At 40.5% G+C, this 18,372-nt stretch overlaps 3 protein-coding genes and 1 long non-coding RNA gene across 4 annotated transcripts; 3 read left to right on the forward strand and 1 right to left on the reverse strand.

Moving 5' to 3' along the window:
• Positions 1 to 217: 217 nt before the first annotated feature.
• On the forward strand, positions 218 to 3,128 carry LOC147208377 (arylsulfatase I-like). The gene is made up of 2 exons (XM_086105952.1): positions 218 to 546; positions 1,706 to 3,128. Exons 1-2 carry the CDS (start codon positions 233 to 235, stop codon positions 3,102 to 3,104), a joined length of 1,713 nt encoding a protein of 570 aa, XP_085962078.1. The 5' UTR covers positions 218 to 232; the 3' UTR covers positions 3,105 to 3,128.
• Positions 3,129 to 4,968: 1,840 nt separating this feature from the next.
• Positions 4,969 to 6,406, reverse strand: LOC147208378 (uncharacterized). The gene is made up of 2 exons (XR_015103361.1): positions 6,258 to 6,406; positions 4,969 to 5,491 (listed from the first exon to the last, which is right to left on the reverse strand). It is a non-coding gene; the product is annotated as an uncharacterized LOC147208378 (long non-coding RNA).
• LOC147208379 (uncharacterized) lies at positions 6,071 to 9,565 on the forward strand. Its single transcript, XM_086134140.1, has 4 exons — positions 6,071 to 6,190; positions 6,271 to 6,615; positions 8,463 to 8,573; positions 8,653 to 9,565. The coding sequence occupies exons 1-4, from the start codon at positions 6,142 to 6,144 to the stop codon at positions 8,733 to 8,735; spliced, it is 588 nt and encodes a 195-aa protein (XP_085990266.1). The 5' UTR covers positions 6,071 to 6,141; the 3' UTR covers positions 8,736 to 9,565.
• Positions 9,566 to 10,786: 1,221 nt separating this feature from the next.
• On the forward strand, positions 10,787 to 17,586 carry LOC147208380 (uncharacterized). Its single transcript, XM_086134138.1, has 6 exons — positions 10,787 to 10,994; positions 13,049 to 13,393; positions 13,484 to 13,744; positions 14,274 to 14,381; positions 15,069 to 15,176; positions 16,205 to 17,586. Exons 1-6 carry the CDS (start codon positions 10,946 to 10,948, stop codon positions 16,273 to 16,275), a joined length of 942 nt encoding a protein of 313 aa, XP_085990264.1. The 5' UTR covers positions 10,787 to 10,945; the 3' UTR covers positions 16,276 to 17,586.
• The last annotated feature ends 786 nt before the right edge of the window (positions 17,587 to 18,372 follow it).

The following is an 18,372-nucleotide window of genomic DNA, read 5'->3' on the forward strand; positions in this document are numbered from 1 at the left end:
AGGTAAATGGGCGGTGTTAACTGGACCACTAGGGGAAGGAAAATGTTTTCCAAGGTGCTTTTAAACATTTTTGGAGTGGCAATGAACTCGGATGAAAGTGTGGCTGAGGCTCACAAACTTTCCAATCAAGCGTGCAAATTTGAGACTTCAGAGCATGGTAGCAAGTTTTTTTTCTTTTGTTTTGGTGACATCACGCCGGAGACCGGATTGTTCGGCCTTTAGACGAATAACAATGGCTACAACAGCCCTAACGGGTTTCTCCATGATGAGTCTTCTCAGTCTCGGATATCTGACCTGGGATCTGAATGGTCCTAATCAGGTCGAAAAAGATCCTGGTCAGACTTCTGGCAGAGGGTCTCTTGGTTCAAAGCCTCCTCACATAATCTTCATCATGACAGATGATCAGGGATTCAACGATATCGGCTATCACAGCTCTGACATAAAGACACCGGTGCTCGATAAACTGGCTGCCGATGGGGTGAAGCTGGAGAATTATTACATCCAGCCCATATGCACGCCGTCCCGAAGCCAACTCATCACTGGGAGGTACAGTAGCTCTCTCATTGTGCAGTCTGCACAACTCTCCTACATTATGAGTAATCTAATGCATGCAAAAAAAAAATGGGATGAAAGAATTTGAGTTTAATGGCAAATGTACCATTTGTTTGTTTGTTTCTTGTGAACCCAATATTAAACACAAATGAGCGAACATGCAGACTTATTTCATAAGTGTTTAAGAAGAATTTCCTGTTGCATTTTCACACTTGCTTTTCCATGTGTTTTGCACAGTCATTCAATGTTATTCTAAAATACTAAAACTCTGAAAGGTAACTACTGGTATCTCGATTTCAAAATCATGCTAGATTATGTTGGTGACGTCATTAGGTTTTGAAGAACAGCAAAATGTTTTTTTCATGTTACTCTCTTCTTGTCAGGTGTCATTTTGTTGCAAGATTTGTATTTGTGTCTTTAAAAGAATTAAGTAAAAACTAATGTCTTACGGCCATACAATAACAATGTTATTTTATTTTAATTACCTGTATGTGCCACTTTAGCTCATCTGTAAGGAGATTTGGAATCATGAGCAAAGCAGGAACCCCAACCCTACTTGCACTCCTTTCACTTTGACATCTCACATTGCATGCCTGCTTGTGTGTGCTGTTGTACAACACACATATAAAGCAGAGTATGAGTGGCATGTGCTGGAAGGTAATCTGTATCATGAATGTAAAATACTGTAATTTTCTTTTGAACAAACATCAGCAATAATATGGCCATCCATACATCCATTATCTGAACTGCTTTATCCTCATGAGGGTTGCGGGCTGGCTGGAGCTTGACCCAGCTGACTTCAGGCAATAGGCGGGATAAACCCCGAACTGGTTGCCAACCAATAGCAGCAACATGGCCATAGGTCAAATTTAAAAAGTCAGTTCATGAAAGCATTTGTGTGCTTTACCATAACCTACATTAAGAGGACAGTAGGTTTATTTCTTTATCGTCAACAGTTTGGCCCAAAATAATCAAGGCTTGGTGTTTCTTTAAAGAAATCAACATGTGTAGTTATTTAACGTTTGTATGAAGAACAAGTGAGATATGACAATTTGCTAACGGAGGGCATGTAAAGGAGAAAAGGAGGACATTTGGTCAAACCAATACTGGAACACACTTATCCACCTGACAGTGTTGCGTGATTATTCTGCAGGTACCAGATTCACACAGGTCTCCAGCACTCCATCATCCGCCCCCGCCAGCCCAACTGTCTCCCCTTTCACCATGTCACCCTCCCTCAGAGGCTGCAGGAGCTCGGGTACTCTACCCACATGGTGGGCAAGTGGCACCTGGGCTTTTACAAGAAGGAGTGTCTGCCAACACGACGTGGCTTTGACACATATTTCGGCTCCCTGACTGGTAGTGTCAACTACTACACCTACAACTCCTGTGACGGTCCGGGCCTGTGTGGTTATGACCTCCACGAAGGCGAGACAGTAGCCTGGCGTGAGAGGGGGAAATACTCCACTCATTTATACACACAGAGGGTCCGCAAAATCCTGGCAAGACACGATCCCCACACTCAGCCACTCTTTATCTACCTTTCTTTTCAAGCTGTTCACACACCCTTGCAGTCCCCACGAGAGTACATCTATCCGTACCGAGGGCTGGGCAACGTGGCTCGCAGGAAGTATGCTGCCATGGTTTCTGTGGTGGATGAGGCTGTTCGAAATATAACATATGCCCTCCGTAAGTACGGCTACTATCAAAACAGTGTCATCATCTTTTCTACGGACAATGGGGGACAACCACTCTCTGGTGGCAACAATTGGCCACTTCGAGGGCGTAAAGGCACCTACTGGGAAGGTGGCATCCGAGGCTTGGGATTTGTGCACAGTCCTCTGTTAAGGAGGAAGAGGAGGGTGAGTAAAGCCTTGGTCCACATCACTGACTGGTACCCCACACTAGTACACCTGGCAGGTGGCAATGAGTCCCTTACTAAGAGCGTGGATGGATTTGATGTTTGGGAAGCCATCAGTGAAGGGAAGGAGTCTCCCAGATTGGAGATCCTACACAACATTGACCCTCTCTATAACCGTGCTCGGAGCGGATCCCTGCAGAAGGGATATGGGATTTGGAATACAGCCGTGCAGGCCTCAATCCGAGCTGGAGACTGGAAATTGCTGACTGGAGATCCTGGTTACGGAGACTGGACACCGCTGCAGGTGCTTCCGAGCTTCCCTGGCAGCTGGTGGAACCTTGAGAGGCACATTGAACCCAAGAAATCGGTATGGCTTTTCAACATCTCTGGAGACCCCTATGAACGTTTTGACCTCTCCGAACAGAGACCAGATGTTGTCAAAGAGTTGATGGTGAGACTAGTGTACTACAACCGTACCGCCGTCCCAGTGCGCTACCCATCTGAGGACCCGCGGGCTGAGCCCAGCCTGAATGGCGGTGCCTGGGTTCCATGGGTGGGAGACGAGGAAAAGGACAGCTGGGGCACCTTTTATCCGAAGAAGAATATGGACTGGAAGAAGAAGCTTAAACTGTCTTATAGCAGATCGTTTTTTAAGAGACTCAACACTCGGATCATGTCGAACAGGATATGAATATATAATCTTTAAACACATGAATATCACAGATTAAATGTTTAAGGAGGAAGGGCCTGGTGTGAATATTGAGAATCTGCAATTAATTAATGACACCCCCCCACCCCCAAAAATGTTCATAATTGGCTATACATGCCAGAAAATGGCAGCAAAACTACCTTTTTCTAAATGAAACTACTCAACTGACTTCAACATAGTTCTTTGACACCAATGACCCATGTCATGGTCGCAAGACTCTTGTTTTGTTTAAATGAGGCTCCTCAACTCACCTCAACATAATTCCATGGCTCCAAGTCCCGCCACAGTGTTAAGAAAGACACATTTTTGTCTTACTGGAAGAGTGATGCAAGTCTGTGATTCCAACTTTTTTTAGAATTAAATATTATGTTTTGTACATTTGACATAACTATTTCACATTCTGAATTGTCCACACATCATACAGATGATGTTCCTGTTGGTCAGAGCCAGGCCCGTTGCCTTATTGCATAGGTGTCAAACTCGCGTCCTTGGAGGGCCGCTGTCCTGCATGTTTTCCAAGGCTCCCTGTTGCAACACACCTGATTCAAATGATCAAATCATCAGCAAGCTTTGCGGAAGCCTGACATTGAACTTGTTCATTTGAATCAGGTGTGTTGCAATCGGCAGACTTAGAAAACATGCAGGACAGCGTCCCTCCAGGACCTGAGTTTGACACCTATGCCTAATTGTGATGACATTCAGTCGATCATAATATATTTAATGTTGCGTTATAGATTTTATTTAAAGTGTTGTGTGTGTTTTGGCTGTAGACTCTGCTTTGTACTGCAGCTCTTTCACTGTATGGGAAGACTCTGCTACCTCACAATTGATGGACATTTTCCTTTCAGGTAAAATGTGCATCAATCGACCTATGAAGGGAATAGTGATGGACATGAGCAATGTGTGCGCTAAATTATGAAGCTAATTACACATTGATTTTCATGTTGCTTTTGCCAAAAAAAGGTTAGCATATTTTTTACTCAACGTATGAATGTACTGTACAGTATATGTCCAATCTTCTATTTCAGGCGTGTCAAACTCATTTTTGTCACGGGCCACATCGTAGTTAGGGTTTCCTTCGGAGGGCCATTCTGACTGAAGTTCACAGTGTGAAGTCAAATAAACATATGGTTGTCTCAGATTACAAACAACCAACAAATCAATGAAAGACTAGTTTTGACCAGTAATAATGTTAAATTTGTTTTAAAATGTTTGTAATGTTAAATTTATTTTAAAAGAGGGATTGGAAGCAACGAAATGCTTGCAATAGATCAGCATTTTTAAAAGTGAAGACCATTTGCATTGTTAGTATTTAGCAAGAAACATGACGTTTGATGCACACCATTTGCTTCGGCAGGCCACAAAGAATGATGTGGCGGGCCAGATCTGGCCCTCGGGCCTTGAGTTTGACACCTGTGTTCTATATTGTGACAAATCTACAGAAAGACCATTCTAAAACAGCGAAACGACACAATGTTTTTAAAAATCTAGAAAGGTAAAACAATTTAAAACATTTGGTGGCATTAAGAATGTGTCTCAAAATAATGTTGATCAAAACATTCAATGGATAAGAAAACTCATACCGGTAATAAAAATGACAAGATAACTGGAACAATGTATGTATTTAGTCAGTGTTGTAAACAAAAAGGCTTGCAACAAATGTAACTCATTATGCATAAATGTGATGAATCCAGTGTATAATAAAGCAATCTTTAACAATGTGCTGACCTTGTGTATTTTAAAACAGTCCATTTCCTGCACCTCTTCTTTTGTGATATGATGTTGACAGCAGTGCAAATAATCACAATGGCGCTACCAAAAATGTCAAACAAGACGCTGAGGAATGTTTAATTGCCAAGTAGATTGTATTTTAATGACACAAAGGACCTTGAATATAATTGTCTTTACGTGAGGAAACGTAGCTGATGTATGAAAACAAACAAATTAAAACACATAGTACTCTATGGTACCATATAATGTGCTCCACTATAACACCTTTTCTTCTGTAGGGAGCATATTATAATATAATAAGAAGGCTGGCGGCACGGTGGTCGACTGGTTAACACGTTTGCCTCACAGTGCAGAGGTGCAGCCGTGCAGGGTTCAAGTCTGGCTCCAGCCTGCCTGTGTGGAGTTTCCATGCTCTCCCCGTGCCTGCGTGGGTTTTCTACGGGTACCCTGGTTTCCTCCCACATTCCAAAAATTTGAGTAGCTGGTTAATGGAATACTCTAAATTGTCCCTAGACATGAGTGTGAGCACGAATGGTTGTTCACTAATGTGTGCCTTGCGATTGTCTGGAACCAGTTCAGGGTGGAGTTGGCCTTTTTCCCCAAGTCAGCTGGGATCGGCTCCAGTACCCACTGCGACCCTGTTCAGGATAAGCATTGTTGAATAGACAGCCGTCATGATTACTTCAAGTCATGATTGCTGAGTAAAAATGACATCTCAGCATTATTTCACATGTAGTCAACGTGTAAACATCAGGGTGAGTACTTTTGAGAGAAATCAAGTGTATACAGTACAGGTATATATGCATATATGTTTGCCATGATATGCAAATTCGTATTATTATGCCCACACTCTGTTTTCACTTCCTCTTTTCACAAAGGAGCATGTGACACATAAATGCCCAGGACATTTTGAAAACACCACCACGGTGGATATCACAAATATACTTTCGCTTGTAAAACATCTTTCAACTTTCAAGGTACTCAAATAAGTTTCACATTCACCTTCTGTATTTTAATTCACCTTTAATATTCAGGCATATTTTACATTTGAGACTTTTCCAATGTACAATTTTGTCCAAGGGTGATCCATTCTGCAGTTGTTTTCACTGTTTGCTGAAGGTGGTACCAGGCAACAACCTTGAAACTGTGCTCTTTGATTCAAATCCAGCGACAGAGAGCTAGAGGCCTTCAAAGGAGAAGTGAGACATTTTACTCAACTTCCTTCCTTCCTGTGAAATTACTGATAATTCGAAGTCTCCGCATCAAACTTACGAGAGAAGGCAGGAATATGGGACACACTGTCATTCTTCTTCTGCTGTTTGGCGGCACAGTAAATGGTAATGTTTTCATCAGGAGTAATGCATCAATAATAATGAACTGTAAGTATCAATGTTTTGCTCCTACTTTGTACTTGCAGCTTTCCTTCCTCCGGGTGAATCTCAATGCAACAGCACCCTACAGGACTCTCATTGCTCTGTCACTCTTGGAGGGTCGGTTTACATCCAATTGATGGTCGACGTGAGCGGCCATCAGCTGCGATGCAAGAAACTCCTTCCCAGCGGACCCATAGTTGTGTTTACGGCGAAAAAAGAAAAGCTGGTGATACAGGAAGTCTTCAGGAACAGAACGGAGTTCTTCATGAACAATGGGACTTTAAAAATTTCCTGTGTTGAGAGGACTGACTCGGGACAATACGTAGTGGAAGTCTTTGACGCGAATGGGCGCAGTGTCAAAATTATTACGGTGGAACTGGAGGTTCAGGGTACGTATGAAGAGTTCCAATACGAAAACAGGCAGTTCTATTTTTCTGAATTAAGCACAATCATTCTTTTTTTTATTTCTACTTTCAGGTTAAAGACAACAATTTTTATTTACAGTTAATATAAAGTTAATTATATGTTATAAAATTCACCAAAAGCTTGTTTTTTGAATAACCATATAATAAATTCCTTCCATGAGAAAAACATACAAATGACGGCTTTCATGTTTAATTACAGAAGCTATTTATTTCATACTACTTGAATACTACTACTTCTGTTGAAATGAAACTTCACAGCACACTTCAACATATTTCCTTGGCATCAAGATGCGACCAGATTGTCCCGAAGCAAAACTGCTAATTTGATCAAAACAGAAAAAAAGCGAATCGGGAAGTTTGCTGTAAACAATAAAAAATAGCTTAAAAAAACGGTCTGCATATAAAGCAAATTCGCAAATGGTGAATTGAAAATATGCAGTTCACTGTACTTAAGATAAGATAAGATATCCTTTATTAGTCCCACACTGGGGAAATTTACAGCCTCCAGCAGCAAGAATGTAGGCAGAAAGAAGAAGAAAAAACAAACAAACACCGTCCAATTAAGTGCAATATAAATACAAAATGGATAAATCGCAGTGCTATTCACAGTTGTTTTCCACATCATTTAATTATTAAATATTATTGTTGCTATTTTCTTATTCAGCAGCCTGACAGCAGTTGGTAGGAACGAGCGTCTATATCTCTCCTTCTTGCAGCGCGGGTGTAACAGTCTCTGGCTGAAGGAGCTACCTAGTGCTGTCAGGGCGGGCTGGAGAGGGTGGGAGGGACTGCCCATCATAGCTTTTAGCTTAGTTAGCATCCTTCTGTTGCCCACCACCTCCCGAGTGTCAAGGGAGCAACCCAGGACAGAACTGGCCTTCCTGACCAGTCGCTCCAGTCTCTTTCTGTCCCGGGCTGAGATGCTGCCTGACCAGCAGACAATGCCATAATGGATGGCCGAGGCCACCACCGAGTTATAGAAAGTCGTAAGGAGCGACCCCTGAACCCCAAAAGACCTCAGTTTCCTGAGTAGGAAGAGTCGGCTCTGTCCTTTCCTAATCAGGTTGTCCGTGTTTGTAGACCAGTCCAGTTTGTTGTTCAGAAGAACACCTAGGTACTTGTAGGAGGTCACCCTCTCTATGTCCACACCCTGGATGTTCATCGGTGCCGGTGAGGACTGTTTCCTGCAGAAATCCACAACCAACTCCTTAGTTTTCCTAGGGTTGATCTGGAGGATTTAACTTGATGTTAAATGAAATTGTTTTGTTCTTATTGTATTTTGTGGCCCATAAAGAATGAATCCTATGATGATGACTGAATTAAAGTCTCATATTTGCTGACATGATGTGACATAGGACGAACGTTTGAATTCTTGAGGGACAGATGTCATGGGTTTCATTTCGGGCCCTGGCCTTTCTGTGTGGAGTTTGCATGTTCTCTCTGTGCCTGCGAGGTTATTCTCCGGGTACTCTGGTTTCCTCACACATTCCTAAAACATACACAGTCGGTTAATGCAACACGCTAAATTGTCCCGAGGTGTGATTGTGAGTGCGAATGGTTGTTTGTCTGTGTGTGCCATCCCTGCGATTGGCTTCCAACCAGTTCAGGGTGTACCCCGCCAACTCCCAAAGAAGGATAGGCCCCAAAACGCCCGTGACCCTCATATATCCATTTAAACCTAAGACCCCTGTGGAACCTCTATTTTGCAGTTTTTAATTTAATTTTCGCCCATTATATCCTCATCTCTATTTTGAGTTAAATGAATTATGCATTTGTATTTTGCTGTTACATTTGCTGCCTCTTCTTTTCAGAAAACCGTTTTTCCATCCTGATTCCAGTTTGTTCAGCACTGGCTGCTTTGCTTGTAATCGTGGTCTTGTCTTGTTGCGTTTACAAGAAAACAAGGCAAAACAGGAAGTCAGGTATGGCTTGGTCCCAAACATATTGTGCAAATTAATTATTGTGACAAAATGACATTTTAGTTTTCTGACTTTTTTCAAGGTTCAAGGGAGTCCAAGAAAAAAAAGATTGTAGTAGAATACTGGAAAACCAGTGACCATGTGCAAGACAATTTTCATCACTGACTATATTAAATAAGTTAAATAAAAATATTTACGTTAATGGATGCTACAGCTTCTTGTTGCTTTCAAGCTTAGCTTGTATTAGACGTGTGCACATTGCAGCATGACGTCATTGATCTACTGGTGAAAAGAACACTTTGATTCGCTCCTCTTTCATCTACAACTGCTTCAGACAACAACGTGTATGCAGAAAATTGGTGAAGATTGCACGATTGTCTGTGTCTCATGTGTTGTCTTGTATTATTTTGTCATTTTTTAAAAACTTTTCTTTTGATGGTGGCGCGGGCACCCACAGCGGCTCCTCTTGTTTTATGTTGAGAGGGAAAAAATGTCATCTGTGCTGTATGTTACACATACGTACAGTACATTTGACAACAAAGTTGTATTCAATTCAATTCAATAAGTAAATATAATTCTGAGTGCAATGATGCATCAGGTGTTGTATTATGTATCTTATTTTAATACTGTATGTTACTTATGTGTCAGCGTGCAGGATATCCATTTCAGGTTGTGTAACTATTCAGAATGAAGTTGTGTACAGTATTTTTGTTCTGCAAAATATGTAATAGTTGGACTTATAAATCTATGAGATAAAAAGCTTATCAACTTCTGTCTTATTGTGATCCTTAAATGGTGTCACCTATGACTTTACAAAAGAGAGCACTGCATTCATCAAACCAAAATACATCGTGCTCTTATAAGTAATGTATTCTGAAAAGCAGATTGTGACAATGCTATACGATACTTCTGTTGTATTGATGTTGTGAATTTTTTGTATGAAGAATGTTGGTGAATTTTGACAATCATATCGAAATAAAATTTAAAAAGACTCATCACGCAAATGCTTTTTTAAAAATTGATTGCACATATAAAAATTGACGGTTGTAGCAAAAGAAACGCAGCTGACCCTGGGAAAGGAGAGAGCCATGAATAGTGAAAATCCATGTATAATTGATGCCCATTGCAATGCATTTGAAGGGCGGCCCGGTAGTCCAGTGGTTAGCACGTCGGCTTCGCAGAGGTACCGGGTTTGATTCCAGCTCTGGCCTCCCTGTGTGGAGTTTGCATGTTCTCCCCAGGCCTGCGTGGGTTTTCTCCGGTTTCCTCCCACATTCCAAAAACATGCGTGGCAGGCTGATTGAACACTCTAAATTGTCCCTAGGTGTGAGTGTGAGCGTGGATGGTTGTTCGTCTCTGTGTGCCCTGCGATTGGCTGGCAACCGATTCAGGGTGTCCCCCCGCCTACTGCTCAGAGACAGCTAGGATAGGCTCCAGCACCCCCCGCGACCCTAGTGAGGATCAAGCGTTTCGGAAAATGAATGAATGAATATACTGTATATAAATAAAAATGTACAAACAAAAGATTCTTCCAAAAATGCTGATAAACCTTTAACATGGGTTTTCCATTTGCTTCTCCTCTCCTACCCCACCAAAAAATAAATAAAAATGAAAGGTTAAAAAAAGTAAATTAATCTTCAGGTGCAGAACCGCGAGTGTGCGGGGCTCCAATGCATTCCATATCACCAGTCAAAGTTAATGGAGTGCCACAAGGACAGCAATTTCAGCGGTTTCTGGTGTGGCGGAGGATTCAGCCTATTACAAATACCCACATGGGTTCTGGGATATGGCCAGATCATTGTGGCAGCTCCACCCATACACTTGGTGGACGTCTCCAGCTACTGTGGATTGGCTCCATATCAGACAGAAGTTTGCTTGTCCCAGAAAAGTCATCATAAAACTGACTTTTATGGGACAAAAACAAGATGCCTCCATTCATGGATCATTTTTAATACTGCAGGGCTGGGAGGTGGAACCTTTGTCAGCTGACTTTGGGCAAAGGGTAAACTCCACCCTGAAGTGATTGCCAGTCAATCACAGGCACATACCGGAACAGACGCTGTTACTGCTGACACTCAGATTCACGGTGGCACTGAGTGGGAACTGACTGCATGGCTGTCAGGAGAGGAAAATACTCCACCATTACTGTCCCCTTGTCTTTTTTTCCCTAATTCACAAAACTCCTTTTTTAAACTTAAACGTAAGTCTTTGTGCATGTATAACGCCCCTTGGGAATGTCAAGATTATTGTTGATTAAAAAGTGAAAGAAATAAAACGGGAAGTTGAACTTCCTTTCCCTCCCTGCCTCTGAAATATAAAGAAATACAAAGAAAGTGCTCAGTCAACAATTTCCCGAGCGTCAGCCGAGAAAGACCATGAGGGATTCAGCACGACTACTGGTGATGCTGGTCACAGTTTTGAGAGGTGAGACACTCCTAATTGCCTACAACATCTTTTAAGTAAAAGGTAAATTAGCACTCAGTTGAGTGCATATTTCTGCCGAAGCTAAACTGCTTGAAATTGTGCAACATTGTCGTCGTGTTTGAAAAGGCAGCACAGTGCAAAGCACAACTTTCAGTTTCTAGAGTGGGAATTTGTTCTTAGTTGTTTAAGAAACAAACATAATTGAAATGAAGAATCATTGGACGACGAGACTTTCAGCCCAGATTTAGTTTCATTCCATCCTAAAATGTGCCACTGAAATCATTCAAAATGTTTTGGACCCTTTTGCTGTTTCCTTTACAGCTATGGATTGGCTTTGCATATTGGGGAAAATGCCAAGTTAAATTTGGTTCATAGATCTGTAAAAATTGAGGTATCGAGTTCTTTAATGATCTTTTATTTTACATGTACAGTGGTACTGTGGGATGGCTGACTTTATTTTTAAGCTTTATTTCAGCTCGGTCATTTTTAACCTGTTCACATTTTATTGATTGATTCTTTGTCTTTTTTTTAAATTCACTGTGTGCGATTGTTGAAATAAAGCTCACATTAACCTCTTGACCACTTGACAATATGTGATATGATAATTTGATTTGCTAGTTTTCCATTTCTTAAGCAGTGATAGTTAGGACAGTGGTCAAGGAGATCATGGTTGACGATGGTTGAAGCCAAGAAGAATTCTTTTTTGCCGTGCTCACTGTATCGGCTCCCTTTTGGTTCTATATTAAGGAAGCATGTTATTTCCTTCCACTGCAAGATCTATGTCCTGCTCAGCAAGAAAGACACTTTCTCATTGAGGCCACTTCTATCCTGCCTGGAGGAAATCAAGACCTGGATGGCACAAAATTTCTTGAATTTCAATGAAAAGAAGACAGAAGTGATGGTGTTTGGTCCCAGTGGCCGTTGTTCATCCCATCATCCCATCCTGCGGACTTGGGCCCCCTGGCTCCTGATCTTTAGCCAACAGTCTCGAACTTGGGTATTAAACAGGAAAGTGATTTTCAATTGGACTGGCAAATTGGTGCCGTTGTTCAATCCAGCTTCTTTCATCTTAGGCGGCTGGCCACAATTCAAAATTCTCCTATCTCATGAGTACTTTGAAACAGTAATTCATGCCTTTGTCACATCTTGGCTGGATTATAATAATGCACTGTATTTTGGAGACATTAAGCGTCCGTAGGTGGTCCAGAATGCTGCTCGCCTCTTGACTGGCATTCGTAAAAGAGAGCACATCACTCCTACTGTGGCATCCCTTCTCTGGCTCCTTCTACATTTTAGAGTTCTTTTTAAGATTCTATTATTTGTTTTCACATCTTTAAATGGCCTCGCCCCCAATGCACCTGCCCGGTGCCTCAGGTCTGCGGACCAGACACTATTTGAGGTACTGAGAACTAAGCGGAAGCTCAGAGGGGATTGAGCCTTTTCTGTTTCTAGTCCCCCTCTATAGAATTACCTCCCGCTGAACGTTCGGCAAGCCCACTTGCTGACACAATCTTCTTCTTCTCAATCTTCATCTTTAAAACTCATCTTGAAAATCATTTTTATTCTTTGGCTTTTGACTCGGTTGATTTTTAGTTTGACTGTTTGACTAAAAATGAATTTATTGTTTGGTAGTTTGTTGCTGTATTAATTGTTTTTGCTCCATGTACAGCACTTTGTATACAGAGATACAATACAATACAATACAATACATGCAGACTTATATAGCGCTTTCACAACAGCGACAGCTGTAACAAAGCGCTTCACAAAACAGTTAACATAAAGTAAAATAATAAACACAACACATAACATAAAACACGGACAGTCGTGCAGTCCTAACCACTTTTCCGTCACACGCTTTGTTGTTTGAAGCAGTTTCAGATGAAAGAGGAGAGATTCAAAGTGTCCTTTAACCAGTGGGATCAGAGACATCTTTAAAGTGCTCTATAAATACAGTTGAGTTGAGAAAGATGAAAACTAAATCTGTCAGTCCGTCCTCACAGAAATATCCCTAATTACGATAAAAGTCATTATACTTATTTTTGTATTTTTAATAGGTGTGGCCCAATTATGCGATGGCAGAAAGGATGGAGCTTTGTGTTACGGAAAACTGGCGGGAGATACTTTCCTTCAGCTGAATGATGGAAACTACTTCAGATATACTGGTTGGTGGAAAACCACCAATTACAAGAATATAATGACAACAAAACAGTTCATAATACCTACAGGGCAGGTAAGGACGAGAAAGTCTGACTTGTCTAAGATCAAACACCTCTTTAATCCAACGAGAGGAATTTTGTGGATCAAAAACCTGAGCAGGGCTGACAGTGGCAGCTACAGTTTTTCATTTCTTGCCCCAAATGGAAATGCAGGTATTCAGACACTGTGGTTGTATGTTGAGGGTGAGTAACTACCTTTTATATTTTCAATGTTACAGAAACCCAATATAAAAATCTACAATAAATTGCTTGCGGATGTCAAACTTTTCTCAGCTCCTATCACATCCGTACATCTGGCCTCTGAGTGTCTGTCCCAAGGCGAGCAGTTGGTGACTTGTCTGGTGTCCGAGGGTGCCGACAGTGTTGAATACAGCTGGACTCTGAACCAACAACTGCTGGAGGACACGGAGCTCCTCTCCGGACATGTTCAAGCCAACACCATCATCCTGAAACAGCATGTCTCAGGATGGCTGATCTGCTATGCTAAAAATCACATCAGTCACCATTTGAAAGGAGTTCACATATCTACTTGCGGTATGAAGAATAAAATTGGACCTTTAACGTGGAATGAGTTGTCGAATTTGTAGTTCAACCCCAAATTTGGGGGGAAAATATGCATCATAAGTAAAATCCAACTTGAAGGAATGAATGATACACAACACATTAATTCTAGCGATACCTTTGAAATGCCGGAGGGAATTCTCAGGCCATCGAATTGATGGCAAGTGGCCGATTCTGGTTGTTTTAGAAGATATTTCGCATCTTATCCGAGAAGCCTCGTTGCAAGAACTGCTCAGATGAGTGGTGAAACGTCCTCTAAAACAACCATTTGCTCTGAGAATTAAATGACCTGGATAAATGAGAATATTTGTCAGCATTAAATGGGATTATTCAGCAGAAACTTTCCTGCTCCATGTCTGTCATTTGCCTTTAACATTGAGTGCTGTAATTGTAATGTTATTTAACATATCCTATGTTAAACTGTTGTTGCTAACATCGGTGGTTGTTAATAGAGTATTCTTTGTTCTTTCTCTTTCTCTCTCTCTCTCTCTCTCTCTCTCAGGTTTTGTGTTTGTTAACTGCAGTTCAAACGGGATTCTTACATCAGAGTGGAGGCCTGTCAATTACTCAATGTGTCATGGACCAATCCATACCGTCACCTCCTATCAAAGTAGGGATCCTGACAACCCAAACCCAAGCCAATTCTACAACAGTACTTTATTTAGTTTCGTACGGGACTATGTACACAAGAGCATTTTTACCACCCACGACAAAAAAACATTGTTTGGCATCTACAAACCTAAAGAAAGTGATAGTTTTTGAAAACAATAGCAATGAAATTTTAGGCCCCTGAATGTATATTTATTGTTGCCACTTGTTCCAATGGAGTCACTTTACTTCAGGTTTCAAGCAATGAACTAGTTTTGCACAAGATGGAATGCTCAATTACTGCAACAGATGCTGTTTTTTTTGATTGTTTTACATTCATGGGCCGAGAAGTTTCAAACAAATAACTCAAATAGTTATAACCTGACTACTGCGTTTCGAGTCTGTTATTGATAGATTACAGCAGACTTTATGTACAAATTTCTGTTACATTGGCAACCTAGGAACGGAACTCTGCTGTGACCTGAGGTGCCCTGTACACCAATAAAGGCCTTGAGCATCTCTCATGGCACAATATGTGCTACAGCACCCTGTTTGGGATTTTGCCATTGAATGACCTAAGAGGCATATCATTGTACAACTCTTTTGACCATTTGGGAGGGTGAATACATTTGTGGTTGTTTTTGTGTGAACTTTGTTAACTGTACCCAAGACATATAACCTTCAAAATGTTTGTGTTTTGCCAAAACAGGTTTAGTGCTGATCATCCGTAACAGCTTTTTAGCAGTGATCATTGTCTTAATGACTGGTGTGGGGATCTTCTACACTCTGAAGAAAAAAGCGAACAAAACACAGGAAGGTAAAATGTTTATGGATTAAACCTGCTTGATTTTGGCTGTCCATCATTCCATCCATTTTCTTTAGCACTTGTTCTCATTAGGGTCACAGGTGACTTTGGGGGAGTGGCAGATACACCCTGGGATGATTGCCAACCAATCACAGGACACATTGAGACAAACAACTGCCACTCACACTTACACCTACAAACAATTTAGGGTTGTCAATAAACCTAGCCTGCAGGATTTCGGACTGTGGGAGAAAACTGATGTAAAACCACCAAAAGTACAGTGAGAGCATGCAAATTCCACATGTAAGGCCTTAAGCCAAGATTCATATCAACAATCTCTCGACTTTGAGGAAGATGTCTTAACCATGCGCTACCAATTGCAGATCAAAAGGTGCAAATTGTGATTACATTTGCACATCCTGGATTAGGTGGATGAACAAATTCAATTCAAAAACAAGATGAATTTCAAATACAGTATGATTAAAAAAAAATCTCCCTCTCAAGATAAAACACACACACGCACACACACAGTCCCCAGTGTGGGACTAATAAAGGATATCTTATCTTATCTTAGACACACACACACATCTATCTATCTATCTATCTATCTATCTATCTATCTATCTATCTATCTATCTATCTATCTATCTATCTATCTATCTATCTATCTATCTATCTATCTATCTATCTATCTATCTATCCATAAAACAAAGAATGTAAAATGTCATTAAAGTGGGTACACTAACCTTTTACCATCGAATGGAAGAACATTTGATTGTTCTTCCTTCGACTATATTCACTGGCATGATAGATGACCTGATATGCATTATTTCTAGGAAATGAAAGATTTTTGTAAGAATTAAGTTAAATTTGATCATTTCCGAGAGCACACTTTAGGATCACTCCCCTCGTGGAATGGCAATTTGCAGTGGCTGTTTTCACTCTGTACTGTATAAAATGCAGCAAATTGTGGGGTTTTCTATTACTGTTTTCGTGTATGAATATTGTATTAACATATTTGTGTGCCATTGTTTCCGCAGTTGAGAAAGACCAGGAAATAATGTATGTTAATGCACCAAGGGAAATACTGGTGGATGCCAAAGAAAGATGAGAAAGTATGGCCAAGTTCAGTTTTTAAGAGCCTCGAAGATGAAGAACAAGATTTTTTTTTTCATGAACCAAGCCATGCTAACACACTATGAAAATAACAATCCATCCAATCATACAGTGTTATTAAAAACAAACCAAAAAAACCCCTCACAGGTGTCGGTGATGCATTGATGCACGAGTGTATAATAAAAGCAAGAATTACCCTCTAAATGACCCCTTGATGATTGAAAAATATGAAAAGTATAAAATTTAATATACACGGAGAAAATGGGGAGGTCTGGGCTGCAGAATCCTGTGAGAACTGGGAAAAATCAAAAACATGAAAAATTATTTGCGAATGTGTGAATCTGTGGGTGGAGAACTGCTAATCGGCAGAGGTTGACTGTGGTTTGAAATTATGATGATATAATACCAACAATCACCACTGGATGACAGACGTGTTAATTGTGGATCTGCTGGGTCTTACACTGCCCTATGCTATAACGAGAGTTGGCCTCATATGTTTTTGTGGATTTGGAATGATATGCAGGCGGCACGAGGGACGACTGGTTAGCACGACTTCACAGTGCAGAGGTGCAGGGTTCGATTCCAGCTCCGGCCTCCCTGTGTGGACTTTGCATGTTCTTCCCGTGCCTGTGTGGGTTTCCTCCAGATTCTCTGGTTTCCTCTCACATTCCGAAAACATGCATGGATGGAATGATGTGCACGAAAACCATCTCAGTAGTACCGCATTAATATTACAATTTTGAGTGAGTTGATTTTTCTGAAAAAAAAAAAAAAAGTACAAAAGGAGTTCTTGCATATGTTGATGTTGATTTTTTTCTTTCAGCCCCGTTTCTGCCACCTTTGAATGTTTTGTTTATATTTAAGAATGTAATGTAAGTATGTGAAAAATTGATGTGATTATTTTGTTCCTCCAACCCTTTGTTGTTGGGTCAGGATAGTGGTCTTTAATTTCATTAATTAATTATTAACATTTTATTTCTGCAAATTTCCCCAGTGTGGGACACATTAAGGTTATCTTATCTTATCTTATCTCATCTGTTACACCCGCGCTGCAAGAAGGAGAGATACAGACGCTCGTTCCTACCAACTGCTGTCAGGCTGCTGAATAAAAAATAGCAACAATAATATTTAATAATTGAATGATGTGGAAAACAACTGTAAATAGCACTGCGATTTATCCATTTTGTATTTATATTGCACTTAATTGGACGGTGTTTGTTTGTTTTTTCTTCTTTCTGCCTACATTCTTGCTGCTGGAGGCTGTAAATTTCCCCAGTGTGGGACTAATAAAGGATATCTTATCTTATCTTATCTTATCTTATCTTAATACATGCATTGAATAATTCGAAAAATGAAATATTTTAAGAGCACAAATTTTTCATGTCTGCACACATTTTGTTCATATTTACAATAGCATATTTGCTATACATCTGGTTAAGGGAGTACATGTGGCCCCCCAATAAGCACTGATGAAGAATTTTGGCCCACTCCAAAATTTAAATTGCCCATCCCTGGTCGAGAATATCATCAAGATTTCCGATTTTCTTTAATAATATTTCTTATTTCGTAGACTACTGGTCCTCTTTCTGTATACTAAAACTGATTGTATACGAAAAGAACACAACAACTGTATGTGTTTATTTACAGTGCTGTTTGTACACTATTATATTCAATGTTTTTGTACCATATTTTACCAGAAGACGGAGCCAAAGTATAATAGTGAGGGGTAAGTGCATTTCCAATCGGACCGCATTCATTATTTTGAGTCTTGAACATGTAATCCAAATGAAGAAGAACAAAACACAAAAAAATTATGCCGGGCATTGCCTCAAATAGTTGACCAATGGACTGTTTGGTTCAACTTATTTCCAAACAGTTCAGCGCCTAAACAAGTAAAAAACAAATATGCAGGTCTGTTGTAATCGATTTTACTGGTGCCAGTGTTAGTTCAAAATCAACTTTGGATGTATGAAAGCTGAAAAGCAGTAAAGGTTTTGTTATTTTCATTGCTTTAGGCATTTGAGGTTCAGTTTTCTGTTAATTGTGAACAGAAGCACGTCATTCTTTGACCTCTATAACTTTGTTTCTTGAA

The sequence above is a fragment of the Hippocampus guttulatus genome, chromosome 2 (genome assembly GCF_054856545.1).
Source record: "Hippocampus guttulatus isolate MCC_2025c chromosome 2, RoL_Hgut_1.0, whole genome shotgun sequence".
Classification (NCBI taxonomy): Eukaryota; Metazoa; Chordata; class Actinopteri; order Syngnathiformes; family Syngnathidae; genus Hippocampus; species Hippocampus guttulatus.